Source organism: Ambystoma mexicanum, chromosome 6q, assembly GCF_040938575.1.
Source record: "Ambystoma mexicanum isolate Mex_15411 chromosome 6q, UKY_AmexF1_1, whole genome shotgun sequence".
In the NCBI taxonomy this organism is placed as follows: Eukaryota; Metazoa; Chordata; class Amphibia; order Caudata; family Ambystomatidae; genus Ambystoma; species Ambystoma mexicanum.
Window position 1 is genome coordinate 1407129421 of NC_090937.1, and position 13857 is coordinate 1407143277.

General features: G+C 48.5%; 1 protein-coding gene across 2 annotated transcripts in view; it reads left to right on the forward strand.

The window, feature by feature from the left end:
- Positions 1–13857, forward strand: part of MFSD10 (major facilitator superfamily domain containing 10) — a 999075-nt gene that overhangs the window by 830274 nt on the left and 154944 nt on the right. For both annotated transcript variants that reach the window (XM_069632064.1, XM_069632063.1), the window contains exon 12: positions 11251–11340. In XM_069632064.1, coding sequence (XP_069488165.1) covers positions 11251–11340 — 90 coding nt within the window. The remainder of the gene's footprint in view (positions 1–11250; positions 11341–13857) is intronic.

Sequence of the window (13857 nt, forward strand, 5' to 3'; positions counted from 1 at the left end):
CCTGCCTCCTCCCTGGCAGCGATGCTGGGGGAATTGGATAAGTTTGGCCGGGTCTCAGGTTTTAGGGTGAACTTTGACAAGTCACATGGTTTGGATGTCCCTGAGGCCCAGGGACAGAGAATCGATAGTAGCACTCACCCCATTCAGTGGACCTGGGACTCTATCCCATACCTGGAAGTTAGGATCCCGAGGAAGGTGGCAGAGATGTATCGAGCCAGCTTTCATTCACTGTTTGCGGGAACTGATAGTGGATTTGTGGAGGTGGGGGCGACAAGAGTTCTCCTGGTTTGGCCGCATAGTGGCAGTCAAAATTAATTTGATCCCCCGCTTGCTGTACTTGATCCCGGACTCAGACTTTCGCGCTCTATAGGGGAGGATTCTCCGCTTCATATGGGGGCATAAACAGCCTAGGATATCCAAGAGGGTCTTGCTAAAGCCAACATGGGTGGGAAGACTGGGGGTCCCGGACATGTTTCAATATAGCCTCGCAGCTCAGCTCTCGCACGTGTTCACCTGGGGGTACACACACCACTGCCTAAATGGAAACTCATCAAACAGGCCCAGTCGTCAGTTGAGCTGGCTCGGTTGCCATATGTGGCGGGGAGATATCTGGGGAAGGAGTGGGGCTTTTCCTTACTGATGACAACCCAATGTACACACTACTAAATGGGGAGGGGGTGGCATAGATGGGGAATATCTAGAGGGGTGGGTCACCTTTCACCAGTCTGGAATAACCCGAGCTTCCGGCCAGGGTGTTGGGAGGGGTGGGGGGGCTTTCGTAAATGCGTACGGCAGTTATATAATAGATAATAGGCCAATGACGTTTGAAGAATGTAAGGTCTCCTTTTAATATACAGGAATCAGAACGATACAGATGCACGCAGCTGAGGCATTGGGCCTCCCACCCGCACACGAGGGAGGGGGCCTTGAGGGCCCTTTCTGCCCTTGGGTTGACCTTACAGGAGGGCACTAGGGGGGGGTTCCGGTCATGCGCCTGCCATACATGTCGAAATGGGAAGAAGATCTGGGGGGACACATTGAAGATGAGGTTTGGTTGAGAATCTGGGGACAGATGCTCAAGCCTTCCCGTTGCGTTACATACACCCCAGAGAAGCTACACCACATGGATAGAAATAACCCTGCTGCTTGCTGGCGGGGCTGTGAAGCAGTGGCTCTGTTCCATATAGTATTGATTTTTCCCATGGTCGGTCTCTACTGGAAGGAGGTGATGGCTAAGATAAAGGAGATCACGGAAATTGTCCTTCCCATGGATCCACGAGTAGTGATCTTGGGCGACAAGGGGGACGGGGCATTTCCTCTTTCTGGTCCATTGGCTACCTTCATCGGACATCTCCGATGCTGGTTATTGCCCGGACTTGGAAGGCGACTGAGGGCACGGTGACTCAGACGTGGTGGGTTAGGGTCTAGGACATATAGTGGCGATATGCATTTATTGACTTTGCTGAGAAATATCCTGCTATGGTGGTAAAACCCCCAATGTTGCAACGATTTCCTCCTCTGTGATCAGGGCCACCCTGGAAAGGGGGAGGGAATGTACGAAATCAAGGGCGGAGGGGGGGCAGCCGGTCAAAATGTGCTAATTTCTTGCCTGTACTGTTTGGTGATCCAGTGTGCTTATGTACCTAGGGGCCGTCCCCCAAAAATGCTCATATCGCACTGTATTTGAAGTAAAGTCTGTTTCTGTACTCACAACATGTTTACTTAAATAAAAGTTGTTTGAAAAAAAAAAAGAGATGTAGATTACGTGGACGCCAGTGTGGGGTGTTTTCCCCAGATGCTAACTAATATTAAGGTTAGTACAGACGTGAGGGTGTAACATAACGAAAGTAAGAAAATGCACATGAGATGGTTGACACATTTTCATAATTATTTTCGGTTTATTAGTGATAGCCTTGAGGATACATTTTTCCCGAACATTAAGATAGGGTCCTAAAGAAGGCCTGATATTACTTTAGAGGACGTGAAGAGATGGATGTAGCTCTCTAGATGGGCCGAAACACATTGGCCCTCATTACGACCCTGGCGGAAAGTAACTGACATGACCGCCATAGCGCAAACAGCGTTTCCGCCACTGCACGAAGGAGTAAAGTGCGGCTGATTCCGACCCATCGGGCACGAGCATCACGCCATGGCGGAAGTGCAAAGTCCGCGACGGCGGAAATGACCCCAAAACGCCCCTTACCGCCGTCGTACGCCGCCCTAGGTGCAATACCGCCACCCATCTCAGCGGTCACCGGAATGAGCGGCCGGCGCAAACTACGGTCACCGTAAATATACGGAAACGGAAGCAAATACATGGGGCCGGAACGGGAAACAGCACACCGTACACCCATAAAACAGAACCCCCACACAACCATTAAAACTCCGACCCCGAGACACATCCCAACCCGTCAGCCAGCCCAGATTAAAAAACAAATATGGGAAAAGTAGCTAAAAAAGCGTGCGACCGCAAGCGGCAGGTCCACTTCTCCCATGAGGAACTCACCGTGCTCACGGAGACCCTCCAGGAGCATGCTGCCGTCGTCTTCTCGACGCAAATGACGAGGACGGCCCTTGCGAACAAGAAGGCCATATGGGCCCTGGTGGCACAGCGGGTAAGTGCGGTGGGGACCGCACCCCGCAACCCACAGCAATGCAGAAAGCGATGGGACGACCTACGGATACGCGTCCGGAGCATACTCTCTGCCAACCGGAACATTGCCACAGCCACCGGGGGAGGATCGGAATCACCCATCAAGTTGACCCCCTGGGAAGAAATCTGTGCCTCCACCATTGGAATGGAGAGCATAGAGGGAGTCGGAGGGATGGAGAAAGGAGTGCAGACATCCGAAGAATCAGGTAGGTGGCCCAATTAAAACTATGCTAAATCCACAATTTCCAACCATGTGAAGTACCTGTGTCCCCATAGTGCAATAGGAACACATGTCCAGGAGAACGACCACATACATCGCCATGACAGCGCCCTTTAAAAGTCAGAATAAATACATAAATAATTAAAAACCCCAAAAACACACCCTACATGTGCAGCATGCACACCCTAACTGCAGACTGCAAAACAACTGCATCCCCAATCCACACTAAAATGAGACCACCTCCAAGGCCCTGACCCAAATCACCCTCAGGTACCACCCCAATGCATGTGATACAATGCCATTACAATTACCACAGACCCATGAATAACGCTCGCCCTCCTCTACTCCACCACAGGGTCCGATTCAAATGACGAGCTCCAGGATACCCCTACCAGCACACCTGCAAAGAGGGCCAAGACCAACGGCCAAAGACCCTCCACCTCAGCTGCACGGATCAAGACACGGCAGCAGCACAAATCAAGTGGCAGCACACTGGAGGGGACTCCAACAGGCACCCCAGCAGCCAGCATGTCCACAACAGCAGCACCACAGGTCCCCCCAACGGATGCCACAGAAGGCACTGCCTCTGGTGGCAGCAGCACCATGGGTGACACTGCAGTCATGCCAGCATGCTCCGACACAGAAAACGGTGCTGTCGACGTAGGACCCATCCATGACCTGTCACAATCCCCCTGTTTGTATCATTCCGTACACCATGAGGAAACCACGCAGGGGCACCCACAAGACGACGACTGGCCAACCCCCCCAAGTCCTGCGGCAAGGCAACATGAGGCGTCCAGCCCCTCTGTGACACCACCGCAAATGGGCATGGCCCAGCAGAGGCAACAGTCCCTCGAGCACATGATTGTGCAACAGCAGCAACTGGCCACGCTCCTCAAGGAGCATGCTGCTGAATGTGGGGGTTCTAAGGCAGCCATTGAAACATCTACTGAGACACTCAGGGCAGAAATGGAGCGAAGTACCGAGGGCCTGAGGGAACAGATGGAGAGAAGCACCGAGAGCCTGAGGGAACAGATGGAGAGAAGCACCGAGAGCCTGAGTGGGGAACTGCATGCGACGTCCAAAGACGTATGTGGTGAACTTGCCGCTGTGCGCCGTGTGCTCACTGAGCTCTCACAAACCCTTAGGGACATGCATGGACGTGAGCAGGCAGAGACATCATCCGTTGCAAGTTCCGTCCAGGGCAGCCCCCAACGTAGATCTGGGAGGACCCGGCGCTCTACAGGCAGGGGTGCCCCTGATACCGGAGAGGGGGCTTGCAATAGCGTCTGCCCACTGACAATGAGCATCTCTGGACACTGGTGTTCGGGGGGGAGGTGGGAGGGTGTAGGGGGTGTGTTGGGCTTCATTGGGTGGCGGGTCGATTGGGTGTGTAATGTCATTTCACATATGCAATACAATCCTTCACAATCATCCAATGAGATGTGTGGACATTGATCTTTGTGTACGAGGCCTATCTATGCGTACAGTCCACAATGTGCATGTCCCAGACACACACAGTGCCACAAGTCCCGTGTCCATGTAACAGCCACCAGGCGTGAGTGCTAGAAGCATGCATCTATGATACTCTGACGAATCTCACGGGCCTCCTGTGCCTCGCGGCCTCCTTGAGGTGCTGCCACATCCCCGCCCTCATCATGACCATCTTCAGGTGCTTGCAGTTCTGCGTCGGGGGGCATGGCCACATTCCTACGTACGCACATGTTGTGTAGCATGACACATGCCATGACCATCTTTGCAACCTTCTCATGGCGGTACAGGAGTGCCCCGCCAGACCTGCTGAGGCAGCGGAAACAAGCCTTCAGTAGGCCGAATGCCTGTTCTATGACCACACGGGTACGTGAGTGGGCATGGTTGTAGTCCTCCTCATGCTGGTTCTGTGGGTTCCGGACTGGTGTAAGGAGCCATCTCTTCAGTGGATACCCGGCATCACCTGTATGTGGACAACAAAGGATGTTTGTGGAATGTCATTGCTACGTACGCATCCCCCCCCCTTCCTGCCAGGTCATTCACGCATCACCTACCCCACATACTCATGCATAAAATGAGACTCACCGAGTAGCCAGGATCGGTGCCCTGCGTGTCGCTCCATGTAGCGTGGTATCCTAGAGTTCCGCAAGACCATAGAATCATGGGTTGATCCTGGAAATCGTGCACAACAATGTGTAAAGATCCTGTTGGAGTCACACACCATTTGTACATTGATAGAATGATATTGTTTCCGGTTGCGGTACTGGACCTCCATGGCATGTGGGACAACCAATTCCACATGGGTGCAGTCGATGGCACCAATGCAACCCGGTATGCCGCCAAGTGCATGGAATCCCACTTTGGCGTTTGTAATCTCCTGCTCCGAGCGTGGTAAAGTGATGTAGTCGTCTGAGTGCTTCAGGAGGGCATCAAGCACTTGGAATAGTGTCCGTGAAAATAGTGGCTGTGAGATGCCATGCAACTGTCCGACTGTGTGCTGGTAGGTGCCTGTGGCCAGGAAGTGGAGTACAGACACCACCTTCAGTAGGGGTGGGATGGCGGTTGGGCTATCTATCATGCTGACAAGGTCGGCGTGTGTCATGTTGACAATGGCGGCTATGGTGTCCCGGTCCAAGCGGTAGAGGGTGTGGATCTGCTCAGCTGTGAGGTTGAACGGATTAGCTCGGAGGCGTGGGATTGCGGGCTGCCTGCGTGGTGCTGGTGGGGCTTGCTGGCCCTGCCTTGCCCTCCTCCGCCTCCTCCTCCTCCTGCGTCTCCTCTGTGCGGCCGGTTGTTGGTGTAGTTGGCGTTCGTCTTCTTCCTGCAGTTGGAGTACTTGCAGTGCAATCAGGTCGCCCAGGCCCAACATCGCTAGTCCTGCCGGTAGCATTCTGGAGTGGGTGTGGTTGGGGGAGGGGGTTGGGTGTGCAATTTATGTGTGTTCAGGCTGTATAGCCTTCACCTGTGGTGATTCATTCCACCTGTGTCAGCTGCGATGCCTTTCGTGCGAGCACGTCCCGCACACAACGCTGCAATCCGACGCATGGCATCTTGCATTTACATTCATGTTTTCAATCCAGATGGCAGTGGCATATTGGTACATTTGTTGATTCTGCTATGGTCCCATTGTTCCACATACTATATTAGCATTCGCGAGCAGACTTGTGAAGGGTCAGTGGAATGTAGTACTCGATCAACGGTGGACCCTCATGCAGCACTGTACCGACGTGCACCGACGGGAGGGGAGTACCATTACTGATTGAGGCCAGTTGCCATTTTCACACACAGCCGCACTACATAGATGAATTAGTGAATATGAGCGTACACAGATGCCTTATCGATGTGATGTTGCAAATTAGGAATTCGAAGGACAGCGCTTTCGGGTCTCAACTAGCGGCGTGGAGACGCCCACAGGTCTGACTGGGAATATAACGTTCTATTGTTGAATGTCCTTGGGACAGGGCCCATGACGGGTATGCAATGATTGATATGAATTTTATGGGATGCGCAATAGCGTAGTGGACGATTAGGCAGGACGTTCCCAGATACATGTAACTTCACTACACTGGGAATCCGGGCAGGAGCACAGTGGATTTTGCAGCCTGCATTACGCACAGACTCAATGGAAATTTCTAATGTCATGTGAGTGGATATTCTGGCGTTTTCATACCGGGATGAGGGAATGATGGATGGATGGATGGATGGATGCATGGACAGATGATTTATTTGGGAGTCTGCCATATACATGGCTATTTGGAATCTGTCCCCTTCCCCTGCGCTATGTGATGCAAAGCTGCCATAGTGGGACCATCGTCTGTCTGCCCTTGTTGAACCCTCCCTGTCTCGACGCGCCTTCAATCACTTGTGTCTATGCACGTTGATAATCCCATCTGATGGATCCTGTTCTGACAGGCGCATGCACACAGACACTCGTTTGTGATAGTGTATTCACCTCGATTAATGTCGTTGTATTTCGCAAGTGATTTTCGGGTGGAATTGGTCCGTTTGGGTGGGCTAGCATGCATATGGTTGTATGTTTAGTGTGTTGCATGTAGTGAGTTATTCGTATGGAGTTCGGATGCCCATGCCATTTTCTTTTTCATTCGGGTGACAGGTATCTCCTCCCCTTCTGCCGCTGCCATCTGTACGCCACTCCTGCAGATGGCTTCTTCAGTCGACACCTGCAGCTTCGGGTTAATCAGTGGAGCTCCATTACGGTCTTATGGGACGATCGCCAATGGGCCACATGTCCTTACGCAGTACTCGTGGCTAGGAGCAGCATACCTACCTTCCAGCTGGACTAGTGCCTACTTCATGGGACGGCCCTGCGGTCCTGGCCGCTTCCATGTTGCCTTTTTGGACGTTGATGTAGCCCCTGTGTGCCATGAGGGTACAGGGCGTCACACAAGGGGCAGCTGGTCATTTATTGCGGATGCAGCCCACAGTAATGATGATCAGTTGGGAGTTTATGTTCGTATGGCTGTATGGGCTTGGTGATTTTGATGTGCATTAAATTTATGTTCAGATATTGCCCGTGTGGCGTTATTCTTTGCTGGTGATGTGGCATATCCCGATTTGTGGCGCGATGTATTGTGAGGTGATCTGCATTGGGTTCCGGCTTCTGGGTACAGTTGTGTGGTACGTGCTTATGCTGATGGTTGGTTTGGCAACTGGCATGTGTACAGGGCTGGTGCGGTCTCCCTCAGGTTACTGCTTTGCATGATGATTTACACTGGTGGCATGCGATGGGGGACTTGTTCATTCCACTGGTTGCATGGTGTGACTACATTGCGCCTACGGGGAGTTGTGCTATGTGGCCAGGTAGTGGAGTACAGGCACTCAGTAGGGCCATTTACGGTTGGTTCGCGATGCCGTAGTTCTCGCCATGGCGGAATGGTACTTTCCGCCATGCTTGATGGCGTTATGTGGATGTCCGCTGGGGTCGGCATTCGCGTACCGTTGCGCCATGGCGGAATTTACGGTTTTGCAGGGCGCGCGTGCGCGTACTTGGTGCAGTTAGCGTTGGCGTTCACTACGGTGTCGCTGATGGCATCGTACTTTACGGTGATGGGTCATGATCGCAACGGGCGGTATTCGATGGCGGTATTCCATTTCCGCCATCGTTTTTCGAATTCCGCCAGGGTCGTAATGAGGGCCATTGTGTCAACAACATCCTTATATAAGCGGGATTGCATTGTAGACATTAGACCCGTTAGGAGAAGCAACTTATCAAATATGCGATTATGACTGTTCAAACTAGACAGTGTTCTCTCAGTAATGATCCAAAGAGGAAGGTTTCATTAGTTGAGTCTGAACCTTACATATGCAGAGCATATAAGGTCCAGAATGACTCTTTGGGCACCTAGTAATGAATAGAGACCAGCATGTCATATATGAACAGTTGCACGTTGGCACTTTATATACGAATCCTAATCACGTGTACTGTATCAATTTCCACATTTTAGCGATTGTTGCACATTTATTTCTATTTATTGGATATTTGTAAGGCGCCTATACAACAAATGGTGTTTCATATGTATATGTTTGTCTTTGTCATTTGAATATTGTTGTGAATTTGTTTATTACAGTTTTGATTAAAAGAATTGTAGAAGAACATTAAACTAAGGTTTTTAAATATCAGAATGGTAGAGTCTGTGTGGTCACGCTCACCAGGGTTTACACCATATGTCTGTGAGATGTGATCTAAGAGGGAGGGATAGCCAGCCATGTGTTCGCGTTTTTATATATTGAGATGTCCACCAGCCCACCCTCCTCCTGGTGAATTACAGTATCACTAACCACCTGCAATTTAGAACCTTCTTGAAGAACTGTCTCTAAGGTGACTGTAATTATAGACTCTTTATAGATTTGATAAAAGCAACAAACGGGTATCCAGCAGAGAAGGTTCATTGTTTATTGTACAGGATTTGGAAGACCATTCACAAATCGTAAATAGGGATATATTTTACATGTATTCATGTTCTTTTGATGATTACTTTTACTTGATTTGAACCTGAAGAAACTTGTTAAGTGGAGATGTGAATGCCTTGCCTGAGTCATGTAAGGAGGACATGGTATCAAGAATAGACGCAAGTGATCACAGTTAAACAGTGTTTATTAAACAGTATTCTGCCGGTTCAAAACTCCTAATCTAAACCTATATCTAAGATGGGAGCAAGCTACAACCATCAAATAATAATAAGGCAGTCCTAGTGGCGTCTTGTCAAACAAAAAGGGCCTTTTCTAAAGAAAACCTATACCAATCGTTACGCTAAATACATAACCGTGTGGGATAATGTTCACAAGAAAAGAAAGAAGTGTTCACACATGATATGTCCGGATATAGTAGCCAGGGGTCTCCCTTCCTCACGTTTTAAGCATGTGACAAGGCGGTAGTCTGGAGCACAGCACACGCTCAAGCTTTCCCAGCATGAGACAACAGTTCCGTTCTCAGCTATCGGGACCGTTGAGGCCAAGTCTTTCTCTGTCAATAGTCTCTTGCATTCGAGGACCTGATATATTAAAGATAACAAACAAAAGTTCCTTTCGATATGCACGTTGGGTTTTGGCTTTTCACCCTTGGATCCCCCTCTTCCGGGCTCAGACCCTTAAACGGGTTTTATCGATATCAGGACCTTCGGTAGTTGACTCTCTTGTTTCCAAAAGCCTGATAGGTTCAAAATAACAAACAAAAAAAGGTTCCTTACTAATTGCACTGGAGCTGATGATTCTTCACCCCTGGGTCCCCCTCTGCCTTGCGCAGACCCATCTTGAATTTCAGCCTCCCTCTGTCGGGTTCACTCTGGCTTCTATTCCAAGGATTTCTGTCACTTTCACTTGTCGATGGGGTGATGGCTTTTCACCCATGAAATCCCCTCCTTCGGGATCAGATCACTATGCTTTCCTTACATTCAAGAGTCTTAACACATTTTTAAACAAAACAGTTCTGTGGACATTCCTCTGCTGGGTTCATTCTTGTCAACACTGTTCTTTGGGACTTTAAGCTTCACCCCTTTCTATCAGCATCCCTCTGTCGAGTTCACTCTTGCAAAGTCACATTTCCTTTTGCTTTCTCTTGATGCAGGATTCACTCCCTTTGCATTCTCACTGGTTTGTCGGTCAGACTTTCGACTGTACGCAGATTTTGCTGGACCCCTGCATGACAACTTTGACCGTTTCATCTCAGCTCCCCTAGGGCCTTTTGGTATCGGTAGTTTCCTTCAAACGCAGGATTAACCAGAATCTATTGAGTGAGCACCCGCGTGGTGCTGGACCCCTCTGCAGCTGGTCTTCCCTAAACAATGTACAGTTCTTTGAACTTTACTCAATGTGCCACTTTGCGGATTTCTTTCAACGCATTTCGGTTTCTTTATCGGTTCTCCCCCCGACTCACCGGCTGTGATGAACCGCTTGGCTTTCTTCGTATCGGGAGTCAAAGCTGGTACCACGGCCTTGACTCCTGTCCTGCTGATTAGCTTAGGCATGCTCCGTGTACCTTTGACATCTGCTGCAACACACTTGGGCTATTGTTTGCGGTATTAAGATTCCTTCCACGGAGGTCTTGCGTTGGATCTGGGGTGGAAAGGGCAAGGTCACTTCTCTCATTGTCAGCCTTTCGTTTCTCGACACTTTTCTCCTCCTCTTGAACTGCCGTGCCTGGATAGCTGTCTCGTCATGCGATCTGCCTTGCTTGTATTGTGCTCTCGTGCTCCACCTTTTATCCTTGTGGGGAAGGGAAAGGTCCGTCAGGTGTGTGTGATCCTGGTCAATTGCCTGACTTTGTCTGACACTTATGTTGGGACATGCCAGGTAAACGGCTTTGGTGTTTGTCTTTCGCAGTGTGCGAAGGTGTTCATGTTGAAAAAAGGTGGTGGGTGTAGAGTTTCTGAGCTTCCTATATAGCAGGATGGGGAAAAGGTATTAGATGAAGGGGGATACCGCATCTCACCAGTCGGTGTCCCACTTGTACTCCCTGAGGACCCCCCATACAGGTGATCCTCCCTCACTGGTCCACACCCAGGAACTGGTTCCAATAGCGATGGCCGTGTCCTGGCCACCTGGATGACAGAACCCCGGGGACTAGCTAGGGAGACACCTTCAGGTTTCTCAGTCCACACAGAATATCTAGAGAAACAGAGGATTTCAGGTACACATTTAGGTGTTTAGGAGCATGCTGCGGCTTCCAGTAGAACGTTTTTGAGGAGAGACTAAACTGTTCTAACATGAGGGTTAATTTGAATTCAAGCATCTTTTATGTTCAGGTTCTGTGTCATAAGTCCAGGCATTCCAGCTGCTGTATACAGATGGTTATATAGCTTATTGGTCTTCATTTACGTAAACAAAAATGCAGTTTTACATGTTTACGATTACATTTATTTTTCTCTAGGATCCACCAGCCAAAAGGGAACCGTGATGGGGATCCTTCGCTGCCTCGGGGCTCTTGCAAGGGCTGTCGGTCCAATTCTGTCTGCAACAGGTGAGCTTCTCTTCTATTACCTTAAGGAGTCAACATGTGCATACAATGAATGGAGATGAAAACCGAAAATCTGTAAAAGCTGTCTATTCACTGTTCATAAATACACACCAGAGTTGCCCTTTTTCTCAAATGTTACTGCCAAGAAATAGTTTAGGAAGTTCAATTGCTGTAGAAAAAGCACAAAAGATGTTACTCTAGGTTGACTGGCCTAAACGTTTTTAGGTTATTTTAAAAAGGTGGATCTCAGGGGACTTCAACAAACACTATTGCAAATGTATACTTCCGGAAATGTCTAAATACAAAGTTTTTGAGTTTTGTCAGTGACCTAATCATCAGCTATCCAGCCAATTCTAAAAGTACTCATCTTTTCTCTTGTATGTCCTCAGCTGTTGAGATGATTTTCAAAATCTACCGTAGGCGGTGGATTTTGGGAGGCCATCCTATTATGGTGAACACGGAGACACTGAGGATTAGCCAAACCCAATCAAGGGAAGGTAGCAGAGTGGCAAAGCTTCGTCTGAGGACGGATGTGAGAGTGGTCAAACTCTACAATGAGGCCAAACAGGGCAACACCAATAATTCAAGTTAAACAGGTTACTGCAAAAATATACAATGATTTAATAGACCTTTTAAAATACACGCTAAGCAAGTAAAACATCTAGTCATCGCCTTTGGGTGCTACGGTACCACCAAATGAAGACGGGGTTCCACAGAAAGTCTCTCTCTTTCCCTATTGAGCCAGAGACCCATGAGTGTGTTCATGTAATTGTGACTGCGGACGGGTCCAGGCGTGGTGTCTAGATTGTACAACTTGCTTCAGACTCCTCTCAAATAAAAAAAAATATGATGCGTGCTGTATGAGAGCGAGACTTGGGGATAACTTTGGTTGAGGATAAAATTAACAGATGCTGCCAGTTGACACAGTTTAAATGAAAACGAGTTTCCGATTGATACAGTTTAAGATTATTAATAATTTGCATTATACACCAGTAAGACTTGCTAAATTTTCCAGTGATGTAATAGGAGAATGTGGGAAATGTGGTATAGTACAAGCCGACTCGTTTCACATGTTTTGGATATGCCCCCTGATCCTAGCATTCTGGAGTGCAGTGGCCACTACACTAAACACTATACTGGACATACCTCCTTCTCTAATGCTGATCAAATATTTGCTGGGGGACATAGGTAAAACGTCTGTTACACAGTGTTTTTTTAATGTTGCTTGTGCTGTAGCAAAGAAATCTATTCTTAAATATTGAAAATCAAAAAGTGCTCCTAGCAAAGAGAAATCTAATTTTGGCAGAAAGGGACAATTGAGAAGTGGCGCCCTGACAGGTTTTCAATCCTAGTGATGGGCTGCAGATTGAGGCAAGTGTGGGCAACCTGCCAACATTGCCAAGAGTACGTAAATTGTATCAAGGTGTAGTTTGCCTGTTGTCTGCGCACAAAACACAATTACAATCGCAATCCAAGCAAAGGAATGGATGCACGACCTGGTATACTCCTAAAAAAGAGAAGGAGTATATACTTACTGGGACATCCACGTGCCGCCCGAAAGACCTATGGCACCCGCTCAGACTATACTTAGCTAGCACTGTCTGAGATGACAGAAGGGCACGTGGATGCATCAGAATGTGCTACCCAAGTGATTGGACGCTCCAATACAATGTAAATGTTTTGTGCTGATCAAGTGTGTAATTTATGTCTGGAGTGCCAAATGTGCGGCACAATATGTGCCATTGGTTGTACGACTGTCTTTTAAATAAAGTTTTTTTTTAAGAAAAACTAGTCCAATATATATATATGTATATATCCCCACCAACACTATAAAAACATTTGTATATATTCACCTTTAGGAGATATAGGAAAGCGTTTGGTTCAGTAACCAGTGTAACATAGGTAAGTACTCAGATGCATAAAAATTAGAAAAGACACTTTAGAATAACCACAGAAGAGCTCTCCTAACACTTAATGAGTCAAAAATCTAAGATGGATTGGTGCCGTTTGTCTGGTAAGTAACTCACCCAATCCCAATGTAGATGAGCAGTTACATGACTCTGCAGGAAATCCAGCCCCCTTTCCTCCTATGTTTTGGAAGCCTGAGATTGTGCCATGCTTAACACCAGCAGTTGTGACTATACCACAGCGATTATTCAATTGAAGGTACCCACTGAGACAGCCCTATCTAATGTATCCCCGAAGAGACGATAATCTGAGGGAGGAACTACCTGAAGGAGTATGAAAAGGTGCAAAAAGCGGAGCTGTTGACGTCCCGAAAGTCTAGAGTGACACCCTGAGGATACTGAAGAGACTGCATGGATCTTACAGAAACCGACGGAGTTAAGAATCGGGTTAACTTTCATATGCAAAAAGATAGCACGTGTGTAAAGCACTGCATAAAATGCAAGCTGTTCAATAACTGTACAGATCCTGTAGCGCAAGTAGATTGAGTAATCTTAGAAGCTGGCCAGGGGAGTTGCTAGGTCTGGAAAAGACCCGTGGCTAAGCTGATGTCAG